The 21058-nt window shown below is 35.5% G+C and overlaps 2 protein-coding genes across 3 annotated transcripts in view; one reads left to right on the forward strand and one right to left on the reverse strand.

Annotated features, from left to right (window-relative positions):
* MACROD2 (mono-ADP ribosylhydrolase 2) overlaps positions 1–21058 on the reverse strand; it is a 1497602-nt gene that overhangs the window by 1271656 nt on the left and 204888 nt on the right. The gene's annotated exons all lie outside the window — the stretch shown is intronic.
* Positions 7374–19948, forward strand: FLRT3 (fibronectin leucine rich transmembrane protein 3). 2 transcript variants are annotated; one of them, XM_090051170.1, is made up of 3 exons: positions 7374–7598; positions 15726–16501; positions 17514–19948. In XM_090051170.1, exon 3 carries the CDS (start codon positions 17566–17568, stop codon positions 19513–19515), a length of 1950 nt encoding a protein of 649 aa, XP_089907296.1. In that variant the 5' UTR covers positions 7374–7598; positions 15726–16501; positions 17514–17565; the 3' UTR covers positions 19516–19948. The 2 variants fall into 2 exon arrangements, with proteins under 2 accessions (XP_089907296.1, XP_089907302.1); XM_090051176.1 differs by having other exon boundaries at positions 7374–7594.

A 21058-nucleotide genomic window follows, 5' to 3' on the forward strand; every position in this document is an offset into this window, starting at 1 on the left:
ATCAAACTGATTCTAAATTAAGACTTCACTTGAGAACTGGCTCTTAATTTGTAAACTGAAATTATACTGATACCAAGTAAACCACATTTTACAACAATTGCATTTTTATTTGCACATTTTCAAGTAACTAACACTGCATATTTTCCCTCTATCTAAAATAAAATCAGCTTCTACGTAGAGGTCTTAGAAAATTCATTCTTGTCTAGATGAACATTACGGCCAACATTTTCAAACTTGGGCATTCAGCTTTCAGCACCCAAGCTCAAAAACTCTCATGAGGCTGCTTAAATCCCCAGTCATGCAGAGGAGAGCACAGATTTTACTCTTCAATTACATATACACCTGCTGTACCCAATGAGACTGACAGGAAATGTAAATTTCCCACCAGACAGCTGTCTGGCTAGAGTCTAAAAATTACTTTGAGGTGGGTGAATAGGGTGTTCATATCCTGCCAATTGTAGGATTAGCAAAGACTCTGCACACACAAACATCAAGAGGGAAATAGGGGCCACTAACAGGAGGTAGAAAGTCCATTCCAATTCTCATCTTAGTAAGCAACAAGTTTCCATTGACTACCATACCCTTTTATTCACAGTGGATAGTTTTCAGCAGCTGCCCTCTAAGCTTCATTTAGGGTTCCAAAGAAAAGCGGTCTAAGGCCAGGTCCACACTAGAAACATTTGCCAGTGCATCAACATCAGTTAAGACAGGATTTTTCACATTTCCTCTACCAGTAAAAGCCATGCCGATACAGTTACAGCAGCATAAAAAGTACTTTTATCACACTTTTATTTGTTCCATATTTATAGCATAGTGTACCATTTTGTTTGTCAACTTTGTGCACAGAAGCCCTCAAGATTGTTTGGAAACGCTTTGATTATCCGAAAAGCCTTGGAGAAAGTGGAGCTCTTCAGATCAACATACCTTAGATCACTGAAACTGCCTTCTAAGTCAAGGATGCCATGAGTGCTCTAGAAAACATGAATGAACTTTCTTGGATAGCCTTTGTTCAATCTGGCCTTTCTTTAAATTTTCATATTACTGCATACTTATGAAATCATATACATCTTTATAAAACTATACAATATGGAATAAGCTCTTAAAGAAAAATGGGGATTTCAGTGCAAATTAATGTTCCTCTTCCTCTTCCTAGAAGGAAGTAGCTATTGGTACTACTTATTTTAGGAATGTTCAGTCTGCTAAGAAAAAAAGACACAACGAGATGGTTCACACAGTGGAGTCTTTGGACTCCAACTCTTCCATCAAGGAATGGAGGTTCTGTCAGGTATCTGTTTGGTGTCACAGCTAAATTAATTTAATAGAGTTGTGACTTAATGCTTTGAGATCAAATTAAATTTATGTGTATTACTGAGACTTACTTGGGGAATAGACTCTTATCTAAATTTGCTCTCATTTGGTATGCTGTCCAAGACAGTAATATGCTTATTTAATAAACAAACAATTCAGAAGATATTAAAATATATCTTCAGTCTCTTTAATACAAAGCTCAGGACTGAAGAAATTATGGGACTATTGAATTACTCTGTAATGCAAATACTAGGTAAAGCAAGCCATTCAATTGTTTTCTCTTATCTTGTTTTATTCATTGTCTTTTCAATGAAAATAAAGGTGACATAAGCCCTGGCAACCCCTATTATTTATATTTTAGTTGTTGGTTTTGTGCTTTGATTTAGTCCATCTGTAGCTTGTTTCTTTGTCAATAGGATATGATCTGATACGCAATCACTGTTTATTTTCTGCCTGGCCTTAGGGAAGAATGGAAGGGCAGGATTACATCAGGGGTACCTCCAAACTGATCAAGTCTTTCCCCAGGGCTTTTAATGAAACTAAGGATGAAGGTAGGAAAGATAGGTGTGGTATTATATCCTCTGGCTCAGCAAACACAAAGGAGTATTTCAACTCAACAAAATTATAATCAGAGAGGCTCTTTTGTCAGGAAAGTGCAAGAGTTCGAGTTCTCTTTACTGATACTTTAACTTTTCTGCTGTGATTATCTTTCACATAGTCCAATTCTTGTTTTGGTTATACTGGCTTATATGAGAAGTTACCTCACTGACTTCAGTAGTACTAGTCTGTAGGCACATCTGCATGAGATGTTTATTGGGGAGCTGACTAATTAGCTCTACAGTAAAGTCTAAACATCTACACGTGCAGCCCTATTAGGCTGCAGAAAACTAATTAACTCCACTGCAAGACAGTACTTGTAAATACAAGTAATATCCTTGCAGTGCAGTTCTTTACCGTGTGGCAATACATGTGTAGACACTGATGGGGCTAGCTGGGGCATGAGGGTTCTTCAATGCGGGGCTGTTTGCCAGCTAGTCCCATACTGGAGCAGTCTTATCCCCCAGCCAGCCCTTCACAGCACACTGGGCCAGGGGGAGCAGCCCTGGGCTGGCAGGCTGACCCCCAAGGCTGCCTGCTAGCTGGAACCACTCCAATCCAGCTCAACATGCTGCAGTACCAAGAGTTTATTTGTGCACCTCAATTTCACGTGTAGACACATCCTGTGTATATGAAATTGTAACTAAAAGTCAAACTTGACAATTTACTTTCTGTATAAAGACTTTTTTTCCAATCAAAATTGAAAAAAATTTATTTTAATATGGTTGCATGTACAAAAGACTTACAAACTGCAATAAACACTTGTTGTAAATCACTTTCTGCATGACTTATTATCATTATGACATACTTCAAATGATAAAAGTTTACAATGAAATTGTTTCTTCTCTCCTTTTCCTTCAGTGTTGTTACCAGGGAAGGATCCAAGGGGGATGCAGTTAGACAGTCACACTGCCCCTTTCAGACCATACTGCAAAACCAGTAGCTAGGGAATTTTAAGTTCCCAAATCAGGTAAGAATTATCCCCTCTCTTCCCCTCCGTGCTCAGTGACACTTCCTCTCCCCTCCTATTTCCCTGTCCTCCCATCTTCTACCCACGACTGCTGCTGTCCCCACTGTCTCCGGCTGCACCAAGAGCAGGAGACGCTCCAGAGCTGCACCTCCCCGACTCCAGCCAGGCTGTGTAGGGAGCCAAGCTCAGCCTAGGACAACAACAGCAGCAGTGGGTGGGCTTTGTGATTCCTCCAGGTGTTCCCCACCAACTCAGAGGCAGGCTCAGGGAGGGGGATCCCATCTACCACTGCTGCTGAAGCAATTGTCCTCAACCCAGCTCCCCAAACAGCTTGACTCAAAAAGGGCATGAGCTGCTCCCCACCCCTGAGGCAGCTGGAAAAGGCAGCAGCAGGCAGGGGAAGAGGCAAATCAGAAGGAATGGGAGGGGAACGAAGTTGCTGCTGAGCATGGAAGGGAAGGAACAGGATGTCAAGAGCCTTGGGGAAAGATTTGTACCTGATTCAGGGACATAAAAAAATCCAGAGATATTGTTCCCATGGTATGGTCTGCGCAATCCAGTGTTTGCGGGACAAGGGTCAGGGAACTGGGAGCAGGGATGCAGTTATCCCTGCAGCGCTGGTTACTACTCCTGCATCCCCCTTTACAAAATCTGGGATCCACCAATGCTTGAAACAAATCAAAAATTCCCCTCTTTTAAACTAGAGGCAATCCAGAGATACAGCAGGTCAACTCTGCACCCTGGGACTGACACAGTGCTGGTATCAGCAGCATGGCTTGATGCCAGCTATGGCAGCTGCTATTGCACCCTCCCCCAACCTCCTCCAAAAAAAATGTTAAACTTGGGATCCTACCCCAGTTTCCCACCCCAACCCTAGTAATGCTACTGGAGCAGCCTACTATGGAAACTGTTATAGTGTGACTTTCAAGTTTATGTGTTCATTAGCAATCTCTCTCAATAAGTTAAACAGTGCTAACACCCACTTCACATCTGCTCACTGAATTTCTAAACAGTAGTACCTGACATTAAGGGAATACCACAGAGGAGGGCCAAAATAAGATTCAATTTTCTCTTACATTCTTGAGAATGGGTCTACATCATCTTTACTGTGGATGAAATATCTCAGATTTACTTAACAACTCTGAGTTGATGTCTTTGGTTACCTAACGAATCCTAACTATATTGTGTATAGATGCTTGTGTCTAGAACATGAATTATGATAGGACATAGGAGATTCAAAATCCTTGAAAAAATCACTGCAAGAAATATTTAGGTCAAGCTTTAGTTAATGGTAATTTCTGAAACCAGTCACCATCAAAAACAGCAGGGTACTAGGAAAAAATATACAGTGCTGTTATCACTTTGACCTGATAGCACACCCACATGATGCATGTATCCTATACTATGCAAACGTACTAATAATGTGTTACAGTTATAAAAGCATTCCAAATTTCTGACTTGCTGCTTCTGAAATCTTCCTGGTCCATTAGGTTTTAACTCTACTGTCATACACCTTCCAAAAATATTTCCCCTACAGTTTTGCCACAAAGTTTAATTTCTGTTGTCCATGTAACAAGTATTAATGATTCCTACATAAAAACACAGGCAAAGAGACTATTTTCCCTATTGTCTTGCTATTTTTTAAACTTACAAAGAAACTCAATTATTCTGACTAATTACATTTCTAAAATTTCATACACTTTTACATTTTATATCTGTTCCTCATGTGAGAAGCATTACCATTAATAACAGAGGTCCAGAATAAGGCCATGACTTCTTGCATTTCAAAAGACATCTTGGAACTACAGTGGTTTGTTGTGGAAAGTGTTTGAAGTGCTACCTATACTCTTAAATAGCATGTTTAAGGACTCTACATAAAAAGAAAGCAACATAAAATTAGGTTTTGATAGCATTTTAAAAACCTTTTAGTATTCTAAGGCAGCTGTGACCTGGTAAAATCTAATTATTTCTCAAATACCCTTTGGAATTGTTCAGGAAGATTTGCTACAGTTTCTAACTGGTGCATTAAGCATCTGACCAGCCTTTACAGACTAAAGGATAGCTGAATGTGCATTCTATATCTGTTTTATGAGCATCCTAGAGTTGTATGTTAAAGTATAGCACTACTGTGTTGTAGCACACATTACAACTTGTTGACTGAGAAAAGTTGGCTGGACTTGAGAGACGCTAGGACAACAACATGTTTAAAGATGCTTTTATAATCTTAATGAACTCTCAGTTAAATAAAACTGTATAGCATAGCTTTATTTTACAGGAATAAAATATATGAATAAACCAAACAAACACAGGCACTTATAAACACAAGTGCATATGTAATTCGTACAAAATGACATTTTATATTACTGATGAGCATAGGAGGTCACAAATAGCTAACACACTCAGCATATGCAGCGAAAGCCCAAGGCATTCAGCACATTACAAGGAGATAATTTATCACTGCTTAAGTTATTATACATTTTTTACCTGTTACTTTAGTGGACAATTTGCTGACTATGAACTAATAAATCAACCTAGAGAAAAAATGACCAAGTATCTAGATTTTTTTTAAATAATCTTTGCATAACTCTCCTTTCACCAGGTTTTTATCATAAGGTTACAGAGTGTTTTATATTGAAAAAAAAACCAAAATAAATGTTACTCTTTTCAGAGGAAGACTGGAAGTCAGGAGATTGGGGGTGGGGGCTGGGAATCTCCTTGACAATTTTGTTAGGAACCTTCCTATTTGGGCATCTTTCCATACTGAATACATTGCATATTTAAACATTATAAAAAATACAGTAAATTTACTGAACAAAAACATATTTAAATGAGTAATTTAAATTGTGTTTACAGTGAGTTTTGAAAATTTAAAAAATACTTCACAAAATAGATGGGCAAAAAGATAAGATAAAAACTAAATAATTAGAAAACAAAGATCTAGGGCCTTGAGTTCCTGGTGATTTCCATAGGTCTTATAGGTAAAAATAAATATAGCTCTCTTGTGAACTTAATGGAGCTTAGCCTTGCTTCTGCAAGCAACAAAAAGTGCAATCATTGAACAATTGAGGTCAACACTGTCCTTATCTGGAGCTTGTCTTCCACTTCTATAGCACCAAGTCTTGTTGATGAACACAGAGGGTCACACTGCTGTATCAAACAAGTATACAGACAAGATAAACTAAATGAAGTTAATGAAGAGAATATTACCAAATACTTGCGAAAGCAGCAATTGAGTTTCCTCAAGAAAACAAATATTTTGAGGAAATTTCAACAGACAATGAGAAGTGTCAGCTATGTTAAATCAAACCCAAGTTAATAAGCTACCAGCAAAAAGGGAACTATTGCACTATAAATTGTCATGTAAATACATTTCTGAACTGTCTTACAAGATATATATATAGATAGATAGATAGATAGATAGATAGATAGATAGATATATGAGTATGTACAATGAATTCATTATTTATACTACTCCAACTTTCTTAAGAATAGAGTAAGTATCTCAAAGGAAGTGTTTTAGAGGATAACTATACACCGCGATTAATTTAAAACAGACTTCAAAATACTAACGCGTTAGGAAACATCATCCAAACCATAGATTAACTATCTCCCTTGATTCCTATGTCAACAAAACCTTTCCAAGTTTCCTTCAGTTGTTTACTCTCATCAAACGAATTGCAGCATGACCACTGTTTTTGAAGGAAAAGAATGCAATCATGCTTGTTTCAACATAGGTGACAGTCTCACAAGGAGAGTCATACCTTATTTAATCAAGGAAAGCATTTGTTTGCACGAAATTAATGCACACACAAGCATTTATAAAGAATTTTATTCCAGAACTATTCCTGACAGTATCATACCAGAACTTGGTTGCTTAGATTCACTCAATATTTTTTTGCAGTTGCAGAGTGAATCAGAGATTATAAATAAGGATTATTCAAAACTTTTTATTTGTAACATAAAACTTGATTAGAACATTTCTGAGAAGCTAAATCTCATGTGAACTTCATTATTTAAAAAGCTATAGCAATAATTTCTTACTCATTTAGACTCAAAGATGATTCACTGTGGTTATCTTTCATTACACAATTGCATTGCATTTTCAAATTTAACATCACTTTCCAGTGAGCAGCCATAACATCATTTCCCACATTCTTTGAAAAAGGTGGTTCTCCCAAATTAAAAGATTTGCTCAGCCTCTCTGTACCATTGCACTATGAATCATATTTTGCAGATATATTTTTAAAAGACACTCAACTTCAATAAATCTTAAAAGCGTTATGTTTGTAACCAATCTGATAGGTACTAACAACACAGCCTTACATTTCAGTTCTGGCATACTGTGCTGCATTTGCCTTCTTCTACTCCCTCTAGTGTTGATAATGCACACTCCCGGTCCCTCTGCTTATTCACTTACCTCACTAAACAAGAGCCAAGATAAGACCTGCCCATTTATGACATCACCTCTTTATTCAACCACTGTTAGGTGAAGCTTTAACTTCAGACTTTGAGGTGGGCTGCGTGCATGCAACTAGAATGCTTTCCCTCTCTCACTCCTTCTCAGTCTAGGAAGTGAACTGACACGTTACGAGCTCATACCATAGCTGCTATTGCTTTTTGTTTATTGGACCTGAACTAAGGGCTTTTATTACTTCGCATGACCATTAGTGGAATTACGGCTGTTCCTGCATTGTAAATAGGATTTCTTTTTCTCATCTTGTAGGTAAGTGTTTTAACTGATTTCTTCTAATTTCCAAGAAACTTTTATCTTTTACTGCCCCACAAAGATTTTTCAAGTGTTGAAAGACAATAAATTTAGCAATCAGAGATGAGCAATAAGATAAAAGCAAAACTGCCAGGCAGTCCGGCTGTGCTGTACAAATAAGAAGTTTTTATAAAAAGCATAGGTCAAATTTAAAAACAAATCGTTTCAATCTGTATGCCAGTCTCAGCCTTTGCAAACATTTGTATATAAATCAGGAACCTGAAGACTATTCCTTTGCTCTAATCACAAGGAAAAGACCACATTATAAATTGTCTCACTAAAATTAAAGCTTCACATTTTCCAAGCATGGCTAGTACTGCATGTGTGGTATTATCCCTTAATAGCTGTTTTTGCAGTTGTGAAAGGAAATCAATACTCCTTCAGCACATGAGCATTTTGTACATGAAGAACAAATATCTTGTTCACAGCTCGATCTACTTCGGTATACTTACAATCTTTTGTAAAGGATAAACAAACAGCTACACCTAGATTTTAAAGCCTGAATTACTATCCCACAAGTCTGTAATGAGGAAAACAGATGTGAGTTTTAACTGCATAATTCAACTTAGACTAGAAAGAATAAAGCTTAAAAATATTCCTTTCCTAGTATAATGCCAAAATTCATTGCTTGGACAAATGTAGTATGTGACCTGCATAATAATTCAACAAATCTAGTGAGACAAACTAAGAAAGCTAAGCTCTAGGGAAGTGCATCAAGTATGCAATCATTTCAACTGCTACATTCAGTAATTAAAAAAAAATCCTGCTAGTGTTATGCTCTGTAGTGATTGTCTTCTCATTTGAAAACTTATTTTTGTGACTGTATCTTACTCGCACACAAAAAGGGAAGGAATATTTTCCACTGAACAGGTTCTACAAAATGTGGCACATAGACACAAAATTTCCAATGGATTCTTTGTGGAACAAAATGGTTGCACATATATTAAGAAAGAATGCAACAGGCCTAACCTAATTTTTCTCAGTGACTGAAATTATTTAAAAACATTTAAAAAATGACCTGATACTGTTTTTCATGTGATACTATCTATGGATGCCCAATTTTAATAAACATTTTTCTATGCTGATTCCCTGTTAACTAAGTTGCTAATGTTATCATTTCTTTTAGCAAAGATATAAAATGTATATACTTAGTTTATATGTTTACAAATGAATTTTAAAAACCTAATGATTAATTTATTTATACAGGCCTTTTTAGATTATTTCCTAAAAAAATCCTAGTTCACGTATATAAAAAGTACTAGTCTCGTTTCTTTATACCCTTCCTTCAGTCTGATGAGAGCTGTAACTGAATAGTCTGTAAGGCTTAAGGCTTACACTGAGCATAACCTTACTACAAAAGCACTATCTGCAAACACTGTTCTCCACTTTAACATTCACATGAGATTATACCATCAAAATATATTATTTCTGATATGGCTATCATTACTCTAAGGCTTAAGTCAATAAATCACTGGCAAAAAAGCAAACACTGCTGTGGAAGAGGATGCTATTTCTATTTCAGGTATTGTATTTTGATTAACTTAAACTTTTAATCTCTGTGACTGTCAGATGCACTGATTGAGCACATCTCTGACACATCTCGTCAAAGTTGCAAGAAGTGTTGCAATGTATTAGAGTGACAATGAATGCATGCAATTAACTAATTAATGAAGGGTATTGTTAGGCCATAATTCAGTTTGAACATAAAAATTACTTCCCTTCAAATCAATTCTGGTCAGTTCAACTGTACAATTGAACATTTTCTACTCATCAGCATTAGTGAAATGCAGAATCATAATGCAATTAAAGCTGCTTTTACCTAGAAATCGTGTCAGACCAACTTCTAAATGCAAAGGCTCTTGCCTACATACTTCTTGGAAATATATAACTATGGATGTTCATTGCCTACCACATATCCATTGGGGTTAACTTAGAGTCTGTGAAAAAATATGATTGAAATGTGATTAATAAACTACTAATTATTATGAGTTCTGTTTCTTTTACCTCCCAAACAAACAGAAATTCCAATTACATTCACCATCTACTGCCTCAGGATATAGAGTCTTAATGAACATTTCTTTGCACGCAGATGCAAAATGCAATCATCAATTCAAGTATACAAAAAGAAAATTGTCTACTGTCAGAGACACTAATGATCCATATTTTTCTTGTCAATATAGGTCACAAGTCCTAACCTGTTGTAAATCTGACTTACTAGGTCAAATTTAAGTATTTGTTTGATCCCTCCCACCCACCATACAGAAACCTAAGGTTCATTTAATTTCTTCCAAAAAACTTTGAAACATACTTTAATATTAAACTTTCATTTTCAAAGGTACCAGATTTAAGTATTTCACATAATAGGTGGCCCTGAATTACAAAAACCCTACTTGTTCACTTAAAATGTAGAGAATTGATTCTATGTCATCACTGCATTAATTCTATTACCAAGAGTTCGAGTTCATTTTACTTACAAACCATGTATTTTCCCTATGTCCTCTGGCCTGTTCCTTCCCTAGATATCCCTATTAATTTACAGAAGCCATTATTCATTTTTAGAATTTTAAATGTGTCTATTTTCCCCCCTAAATTCAGACATTTTGTTTTAATCACATTCATACTGAAAATGACCAGATAAATACCATAGTTAATGAAGTCAACATGGCAAGTAAGATTCAGTAAACTCTTTCAAAGAGTGATTTTTTTTTCCCTTGGAGACCTCCACTGTTTTTCTCAACAGGAGACTTTGTTGTAATTAAAGCAGAGAAAACTGGACAGCAGCAAAAAACATCTGACTTCTGGCTTCTAAAAGCAGACTTTTTGTAGTGTGTACCACCCCCCAGTGGGCAAAAACTCAGTAGTAAACTTACAGCAAGTGTTCACCTTCAGGAAGAAAATGTGTGCTTTTTACTGCAGGAATAAGAAAGATGCATTTCTTGTTCTTCATGTTTTTATCACATTTAAAATGAAAAGTTTTTAATTGATCTAAGAAAACAGAAACTGAACAAGGAAAGGTTTACATTTTTCTTTTTTTTCCCATTAAATTTACTGTAAATGACTTTAATTGGTAGGTGGCCATCTTTTTACACCTTCCAAAAAGAGACATTTATGCTAATATTTCTATAAAGTTTTATTTAGCCAATAGTCAACACTAGAAGATGCACATGTAGATGGGAAACATTAACATAGCAATCATTTGCAAGTATTTTAATAGGTGACTGAAAAAACAATCACCAAAGGCTGGCATTGTACAAAGCCTTTAGTAAGGAAGATGTATATCACAAATTGTATACATCACAAATTGTTCTCTCTCACTAAGAACTATGAAGACATAATTCACTTGGATTATTTTACAAGTAACATGTATGTTATGAAAAACAATTTAAACATCAGATAGCCACTATCAGGGAACCTATTAAAAAGACCATCGGCAACTATTCTAAGTGGGAAAGAAAAAACATTGAAGCATTGTCTACCAAATGAACGGTATTTTGTGTGTGCTTAACCTCTTGCTCTACCTCAGCTTCAGTGCCAGGAATTTATTAAAGCCCCTACCAGGTACAATTCCACTTAAATTTAACAGCGAAAAAATTTACTTTGAGACAATGACAGCATTTGTTCTCTATTCTTTAACTTTCTATGCAAGTAAATTACCTTAGCTGCAACTTTGAAAAGAAAACCTAAAGGCCATACTTGGCTAAACCCAAAGAATACAACACCCCCTCCCTCCCCTTAATCCCCCCAGAAAAACCAACCCCACACTATTCAAGTGCTATCTTTTCTGTTTTACAATTTACATTCAAACTGCAACATTCCTACAGGAAAAGCAGAAGCAGAATGCATTTCATATAAGCAGAACTTCTACAATACTCTGGACTAACAGCAGCAAATTTTCACTTCTGATTACAGAAACTTCGTTTCATTTTGACATATTAAAACTAACAAAAATACTGGCCATAAAACCTTTCAGAAAATATTAATTGTACAATGGAATATCATTTTACATCCACTTCAATGAACAATAATTGTGCTTCTCTTTCACTGCATGCAAAAATTTCACACTTTTACTCAGCATCCACTTAAAGTCAGCGTTAAAAACAACTTGATTTACATACAGAAACAAGTAAAGTGAATTGTTCTGCTTTTAAGTTCTTCAGGAGGGGGGAAAAATTGCATATTTCTATTAAAGTTTGCATAAGCAAAAAGAAATTCTTATTCAGCATGAGAGGAGAAATAATTTAAACTAAGTCTACATACTCCACAGCCATTTTAAATTCCTTGGCCCTCAGGAGGATACTTAGAGGTCCCTCTGCTTGCTTAGCGTCAAACAAAAGAATGGGGCACCTTCCTGAAATATGATGATCGTGGTAATTTCAGCTCCTAGACAGGGTGCTTAGAAAGCATTTTGCTGTCACTATCAACTAACCCTGAAAAACACATTTAAGAAAACAATACATATACTATGTTTTAAATACAGCTGAATACTTTGTGCACATTTAAAAACTTAATAGACCTTTTTAAGCAATTGTGACCTCTGTAATCCAGTAACTTGACCAAAGGTTCTAAACTGATCACATACACAATGGGCAATTATTCAATTTTTTTTTTACAAATCTAAAACACATTAAAGACACCATTTCTTTTGATGCCCATCCATTCCAGATACTGACATATTCATTTAAAAATACAGTATTATATAGTAAGTGACATATTAACAAAGAACTCAAATGGTTTGAAATATTGAAATTTAAATTCTTAAAGCTAAATTAACTGTACATTTACAGCCTAAAAATAATGCTTGACATAATTTTCAATAATTGTTTTAGACAGTAACTGGAAACAAACCATCAGCTTTCACAGGTACCCAGATTCCTGCTATAGAAAGCAGATTATATTGACTAGTTAAGAAACTGATGCAGTCTAAATGAAGCCAAGCTTAAAAAGAACTAAAAACAATTCTTGACTTTGTGCAGCTTTTATCAAAGGATGGGGGGGGTGGAGGGAAGGGGAAGATCTGTTTAACTTTTTTTTTTTTGGCTAAAGGCTCCAGCCTCCTCCTAAGTTACTATAAATAGTTTAACACTTTTTGCTTAGAGTAAAATAATGCACGTGTTTTATCCCATATATCTTTTCTTTATATGGTAGTTTATTTTACACATTTTAAAATAAGACTGTCCTCATTTCTGTGCAAGAATTACATCCCTAGTACAGCTTCAATTTTGGAATAAGTACACGTAAGGTTATCATTAGCCGTATAACATATGTGCAATAAATTGTGTTTCCAAATATTTTAATAAGGATTATTATTTTAGGAAAGACCATGAACATATTAAGTAAACGTACTTAAAACTTTCTGTTCACAGTGGTTCACCTCTTATTTTTTTAACTGAAGAAATTTAGAGATTAATATATTTCTTAATGCATAAATTGAGACTTTACTTCAACTTTCCCTCTTTTCCTTAAGGTTTTTTTCTGTTTTGTTCAAAATTAATGACCTCTTTCAAAACCATGGGTCCATGAAGCCTCCCAACTCGATGCTGTAGAAACCTGGACACTGTGTCTGTACCAGTGGGGGTCATTTTTCTTTTTATCCTGCAGGCTCAGCTATAATGACTTGATGTCAGGGAATATGTAGAGACAGCTCAAGAGGAGGAAGGTCTGAGCATGGCAGCAGGATTCCCTTCTTCTCTGTAGACAGATCACTGCAGCCTTTGATATGCAAAAACATTGTTTTCAGCTATAGCCTGAGATATAAAAGGGAAGTGCAAGATATCAAACACAATCAAAACCTGAAGAAAACTGTTCTCAGTTTAAGAAAGGGAGGGGGGGGCAAAGCTTAATCCACATTTTTGAAACAGTGTCTTCTTCTCCAGAGAGACCTGCTTTTATTTTTCTTTCTCTTGTTTTGATGTAATTTTGAGAGAAGGGATAAAAAAATTCCAAGAACTTAATGAGCTTTAGTGCTTTCAGTTTAATCCTCCATTGCCACTAATACAATAGCGGCAATAAATGAAAGGTTGCATATCAAATGGAGCAAAGAGGCAACAGTTTAAAATTTGAAAAGGTAAAACAAATACATTTATCTTCTCTGTCTCCACCTGTTTGTAACTGTTTTTGTTTCTCAGAATACATACTTAGAAACTAATCAAATACATATTTTTTCAGTTCACTTTTTAGCACCATGTTCGTTATGAAAACTTCTAGTAAACTATTTTCTCTCATTTTTATCAATGGATTGGCAAAAGTTAGTTTCTTCATATTCTAAAAGCTTGGGTTTGGGGTTTTTGGGGTTTTTTTACAAGTATATTCCTCCCCGCACATTATGTTTCAAGAAAATATCTACTCTCAGACCTTTGTTGTAATTTTGAGTTTGGCAAGAATGTCAGTTTTATACAAATTAGACAATGAAGTATATTATATCACAAGGTTTAGGAATAGATCCTAGGCAGCATCACCTAATATTTCCACATACACAGCAGCCATGTAGGTCATAGATACTAAACAACGTATGATTTAATTTCACAGATTGTTTCTGACTTGTTGCTATGTTGCAGTTCATGCTTATTGGGTAGCATATGTTAGAACTGTCCTAAAAATGATAGGCTATTCTATTATGCCAAGATGTAAACAGGTATTAGAACTTCCTTTAACACACAGTGCATTATTTAAGGTAAAAGTAAAAATATTTCCATTCTTAGAGTAACCATATTTGTTAATTTAAGTCACTACTTCCATTAACATGAAGTACTGAAATAGGTTAGAAAGAGAACAACTAGAAGGAGGAACACAGCATTTAAAATTTCCCTTAGTAGACATTTATCTTACTCCAAAGGGGGTTTTTTTTACATAGAATTAGGGTCTCCCATACCTCTGTTACAGATCAATATCTAATTTACAATAGTTTAATACCAATGTAACTGCTGCCTGAATATGCTCCTGTTTTACACTGCTGTAGCAAAGCAGAATCCGGTCCATAGCATTTCACTTCCAAATTGCAAAAGACAAAATTAATTTCATTTTTACTATGCTTAACTATTGTAAATATTAACAATTTTCTCATCAGGGATAACAGAGCCATTCTTCAGGCTCCTGTTTTCTTAGAACAGTTGAATTCTGAAGATGCTTAGCTTATTGGAATATATGCAACTGATAAGGGGAAAGCAAACTGCTGTTATGGCTTTTTTTAATTGTAGGGTCAAGAATTTCCATTTCATAGAAATGTTACCTATGTGCATTTACAGGACATACACTATGAATCTCACTGGATAACCCTGTAAAATAAAAATTCCTGAAATAAAACACTCCAAACTCAAATTTTATGCTTGTATTTAAGAAATCTAAACAGTCAACCCAGCAGTTTTCCTTTAGATATAACGGGTCTTATTACCTGATACCCTACCATGTCAGAAACTGGAGCACACCAGGACTATGAAGTGCTGATCTGAGTAACTACTTCATGCAATAAAATAACACTACATATTTTAGTACAATTTATGTAATACACAGAGATGTCCTCATCCTTGAAGGCTGAATTAAGGCAGGTGGCCAGGTAATCCACATACTTCAGAGTACTGTGTCTGTGATTAAGGTGAAACATTAACACAGCGTATATAGGCCCATCCTTTCTACTTTTAATTCATTAATTGCCACACAGTTATTTTTGTTATTTTATGTTTAAAGCAAAGTGGAAGATCACACTAAAGCAAGTATGAAAGCAGACAGTAAAAGCCTGCATAGCCTCTACTAAGACTGGACTTCTCATTTTTAATCCAAAGGGGCATGCATTTCTTTTTACAAAAATAATTTTTCTATGCTTTGTTGATTAAAACTGACTTTAATTACTATTGCACTGAGACTGACAAAATGAGATTGCTAAATTGAAGACACAACACATGTAAAATTAGACAGCAGAGTGTCTGATTGTTAGCAGCTCTACACATTTTACTGAATTATTGACATATTAAGGGAGCAATGTATGTGTTATGAATATAATAAAATGTAACTGTTTATATAAAAGAAAATGAAGTGTACAGCTTCTCTTTGTGGCTAGTGCCCATTGTTATAACAATCTGTTTATTTTCACAGGGTATTTTAACAGTTCAAAAGAAGTTTTAGAAGAGGACTTCTCTAGGATGAAAACAGTGTTCTTCTGTTTCTTTAGAAGAAAATCATCTGAAGCTCATCAGTTCTACTTTAAATAACTCGTTATTACGGACCACAAGGAAAAAAATTCTGTATTACAAATTTTGAAAAAAAAAGTGTTAAGTAAAAGCTGGAAACAGTTATCTCCAAGGAGGTATGGCTTTATCAGGATGTAACTACTGTACAAAGTTTATACTTGGATAATTTGGGACAGCAAATAAAAACTTTTCTCAACCTCCTGAAGAATCTATCAGCATTCAAGCCTCAGCATAATGAATAGTTTCTATCACGGGGAACTAAAGTTACTATCCCAGACTACTACCCCACATAAAAGAGTTCCTAAGAATTACAAAGAGAACAATTTCTGCTAAGGGCATTAAATCCAACAAAAGAAGCTCCTCATGCATAGACTTTATATGAAGAAAAAAGCAGAAGTCTCACTCCTGCACAGAACCAGGAAACTGAAACTTTTCCCCTCTACAACCTGGTGTGCTTACGTACCATGATAAACCTTGGTTGGATTGTTCACTGAACATAGTGGAACTAGACAAGAAGCATACATACATTACCAGGAAAAGTCACTTGAGTAAACACAGTCAAGAAAAACACAACTATATGGAATAAACCATAAAACTTCAAAAGTCACTTTCCAGAGAAAAAAGACATTTATGTTTATTGGATTTCTTCAAGCACAAAATTTACTCACACCTTTAAATAAGGTAGGCTCAATATTCATTTATTTTTTTCTGTTATTCTGCAGAAAACAATGCACAATTAATAAATGAACCTGCAAGAGAAAAGGTCTTGACATCTCATAAAAACTAGGTGATGTTATAAATTTTCAGTACCCTAATTACAATGATAATTGAATGATGTTGTCTTGGAAGTTATAAACATGCTAATTATGTGATTTGAATGTACAAACAAACACTACTGATGCATGGTCCAATTTCAACGTCACGAGTTTATTTTTATATTCTACACTGCAGTTTAAATTAACAAGATGTGAAAATGTGGGTAAACCTGACAAATAGTCTGTTATTAGCATAATGCTCAGAAAGGAGACTTTCAAGAATGACAAATATTTAAACATTAAATTAAGCATGTAATGAAATACTCCATCCAGTCATCTGGAAGAGCATAGCTCTAGCAGCTCTGAAAATCTTTCCCAGGCTACATACCAGCTCCTTGGATTATTCTCACTTTTGACCATTCCAAATATTTTTAAAGTCCCAAGCTCAACAGGAATAACAAATTACTTATTTGCATTGCGCTTTGATTACAACAATATGGGGCTGACCAGTCTAAGGCAAAAGGGGCTCTTTTTTGGTCCTTGCTTTTTGTTTGTGTTGTGGCCTTTTACTGAAGATGCTAGGTCATCTGCTGAACTATTATACTTGTATTGGGACCCACCAGTCAGCTCCCCTCCCTCCCCAAACAATACTAAACATCTTAAATTGGAATTAATTGTAAACTCTTTAATATTGCTTTAAAAGGTACATTTTTGCTTAAGAAAATAATATGCAAATAACCCTCAGATGATTTAAAGTTATTATACAAAACAACTTCCAAGCCATACAAAGTAGAAATCCTGTTGTAAAGAACTTAAATTATTAACCTAATATTCTCAGGTTTACAATAATACACACGTCATATCTTCTGCAGTTTGAAAAGTGTAATTCATTTTAGTTTCTTGACCAATAATCTGGATACTATTATTCTGTTTTTTAGGTTGTTGAAGACCAGAAGACTAAACTGCGTGCAAATCTCATCATTCCTGACCATGATTGGTATAACTTGGAACTTCTTCCTAATTTGGACTAAAATAGGGCTATTGCTTAAAATGGCGCCTCATTCTGTCAGCGCTAAACCATGCCCTTCAGTGTGTCGCTGTGATGCAGGGTTCATTTACTGTAATGATCGTGATTTGACATCTATCCCTACAGGAATTCCAGAGGATGCTACCACTCTCTACCTTCAGAATAATCAAATAAATAATGTGGGGATTCCTTCAGAACTGAAAAACTTGCTTAGGGTAGAAAGAATATACTTATATCACAATAGTTTAGATGAATTCCCTACCAACCTTCCTAAGTATGTTAAAGAACTACATTTGCAGGAAAATAATATAAGGACTATTACTTATGATTCACTTTCACAAATTCCATATCTGGAAGAATTGCATTTGGATGATAATTCAGTTTCTGCTGTGAGCATTGAAGATGGAGCTTTCCGGGATAATATCTATCTCCGACTGCTTTTTCTTTCTCGAAATCACCTTAGCACCATTCCCTGGGGTTTGCCTAAAACGATAGAAGAGCTACGCTTGGATGATAATCGCATTTCCACAATTTCAGAGCTGTCCCTTCAAGATCTTACAAATCTAAAACGTCTTGTTTTAGACGGAAATCTTTTAAACAATCATGGATTAGGAGACAAGGTCTTCATGAATCTAGTCAATCTAACAGAACTGTCATTGGTCCGCAATTCCCTTACAGCTGCACCGGTAAATTTGCCAGGCACAAACCTAAGAAAGCTTTATCTCCAAGAAAATCATATAAATCGTGTACCACCCAATGCTTTCTCTTATTTAAGGCAATTGTACAGACTAGATATGTCCAATAATAATCTCAGCAATTTACCTCAGGGTGTCTTTGATGACCTGGACAACATCACTCAATTGTTTCTTCGTAACAACCCTTGGCACTGTGGGTGCAAAATGAAATGGGTACGTGACTGGCTGCAGTCATTGCCTTTAAAAGTTAATGTACGTGGACTGATGTGTCAAGCACCAGAGAAAGTGCGCGGAATGGCTATCAAGGACCTCAATGCAGAACTATTTGATTGTAAGGATGAGGGTATTGTCAGCACCATCCAAATAACTACTGCAGTACCAAACACGTTATACCCCGCCCAAGGACACTGGCCAGTTTCTGTGACCAAACAACCAGACATAAAGACTCCTAATTTGAACAAAAACTACAGGACCACAGCAAGTCCAGTACGCAAAATCATTACAATTTATGTGAAATCTGTAAGCACCGAAACGATTCATATTTCTTGGAAAGTTGCACTACCAATGACTGCTTTGAGACTGAGTTGGCTGAAGATGGGTCACAGCCCTGCCTTTGGATCTATAACTGAAACAATAGTAACAGGAGACAGGAATGACTATTTACTGACAGCCCTCGAGCCAGAATCACCATACCGTGTATGTATGGTTCCCATGGAAACCAGTAACCGCTATCTCTCCGATGAAACCCCTGTTTGTATAGAGACTCAGACAGAACCCCATAAAATGTACAATCCCACAACAACCCTAAACCGAGAGCAGGAGAAAGAACCTTACAAAAACTCTAATTTACCTTTGGCTGCCATCATAGGGGGTGCAGTGGCACTAGTAGCTATAGCCTTGCTTGCTTTAGTGTGCTGGTATGTTCACAGAAACGGATCCTTGTTCTCACGGAACTGTGCATACAGCAAGGGACGGAGGAGAAAAGATGACTATGCTGAAGCTGGAACTAAGAAGGACAACTCCATCCTAGAAATCAGGGAGACTTCTTTTCAAATGATACCAATAAATAATGACCAAGTGTCCAAGGAGGAATTTGTAATACATACCATTTTCCCACCTAATGGAATGAATCTATATAAAAATAACCACAGTGAAAGCAGTAGTAACAGAAGCTACAGAGACAGTGGTATTCCAGACTCAGATCATTCCCATTCATGATACAGAAGGAAATGATGGACTTTGGTTTGTTTTTCTAACAAGAAATGAATGACTTTAAAGGTTGCTGTTCTACTGCAAAACACTGGATTAAAAGACTGACAAAGCAATGTACTGTACATTTGCCATATAATTTATATTTAAGAACTTTTTATTAAAAGTTTCAAATTTCAGGTTACTGCTGCGATTAATGTAGTGGGGATACCTGACCACAATTCTATATTTTAGTATTTTTTAGTAATTTGTACTGTATTTTCCTTGCTAATATTGAAGTTACAGACCATTTAACTTTTGTGTTCTACTGAGTAAGATGACTTGTTGACTGTGAAAGTGAATTTTCTTGCTGTGTTGAACAATCAGGACTTTGCATTCGAGATCCTTGTAAGTATAAGCACAGGCCATTTTTCACTTTGGTATTAATAAAATGTTAAACCTGGCAGATTGATGAGATTAAAAAGCGGCTGCAAAAATTCACAGAACTACATACGATGTTGGGACTATTAAATCTGTAAACCACAACAACACTCAATAAACAAAAATGTGCGTAGTAATGGGCAATATCAGCTGTCTGGATATATCCATTCAACAACAGTGAAATCAGAATTTATTTTATACACAAATTGATCATATGCATGAGACTAAAGCTGCTGTCTTAAAAACAATTTTGAGGCCTAGAAGTTAATAAAACTCATAAAGTGGCTTCAAGAATTCATCAAGCACTGCAAAACCAAGGGTAGGTTTAGCTTCTGGTACCAAAATTAGTCTATTTATCTGAGGAAAATGATAATGGGTGATAATAAGCATTTGGGGATGGGGGAAAAAAGGTAAATTTAGAAGCTGCACTGCAACAGAAAATGTGTTAATAATTCCAGTCATGAGGAAGAATAAAAAATGAACAAGGCTAACAGGAAACCATTGAAAGTAAGTAAAGCCTTAGCCAATTCAGAGTCACAAGCATAAATGGATAATTGTACGTTTGCTGAATACAGAAATATAGTTACTTCTAAAACATATAATTAAATATAATATACCACTCTATTTTAAATATGCTTTAACTACAGTCAGGAATACTGCCCATTACTGTCACAATTTTTTCAGAAATTTCATTAAAAAATGTAAGGTAACATTCTCTTTCTGGCTTCCTATGGAATTGCGAGCTATTTAATGTTTAAAACCCAAGTCACTATTTTTGTTGCCATAATCATTCATTTTTTTTCAACAAAAAACCAAAGTGCATTGTACGCCCTTTGGCTAGTCTTGTATGTGCCTTGATCCAACGCTATGTGTATTCAGCGTTTAAAAAAATCAAAACAATGACAAAACGGTAAAATTCTTTTCATACATACTTAATTATAAAATATTGGTCTTATTGATGAATAAAATTTAAAAATAAGTACAGAACAATGTGTTTTGCTTTTCCTAATTGAAGTGCACAGAAAGCAGTTAAGAAATTAAAACATAGGTTATTCATATGCCTGTGCACTAATAAGAAAGCCCATCAGAGACAATTACCTTTCAGGTCATGAACTTCAACTGCTTCATCACT

This window comes from Crocodylus siamensis, chromosome 1, assembly GCF_052110815.1.
Source record: "Crocodylus siamensis isolate JL-2025a chromosome 1, ASM5211081v1, whole genome shotgun sequence".
Classification (NCBI taxonomy): domain Eukaryota; kingdom Metazoa; phylum Chordata; order Crocodylia; family Crocodylidae; genus Crocodylus; species Crocodylus siamensis.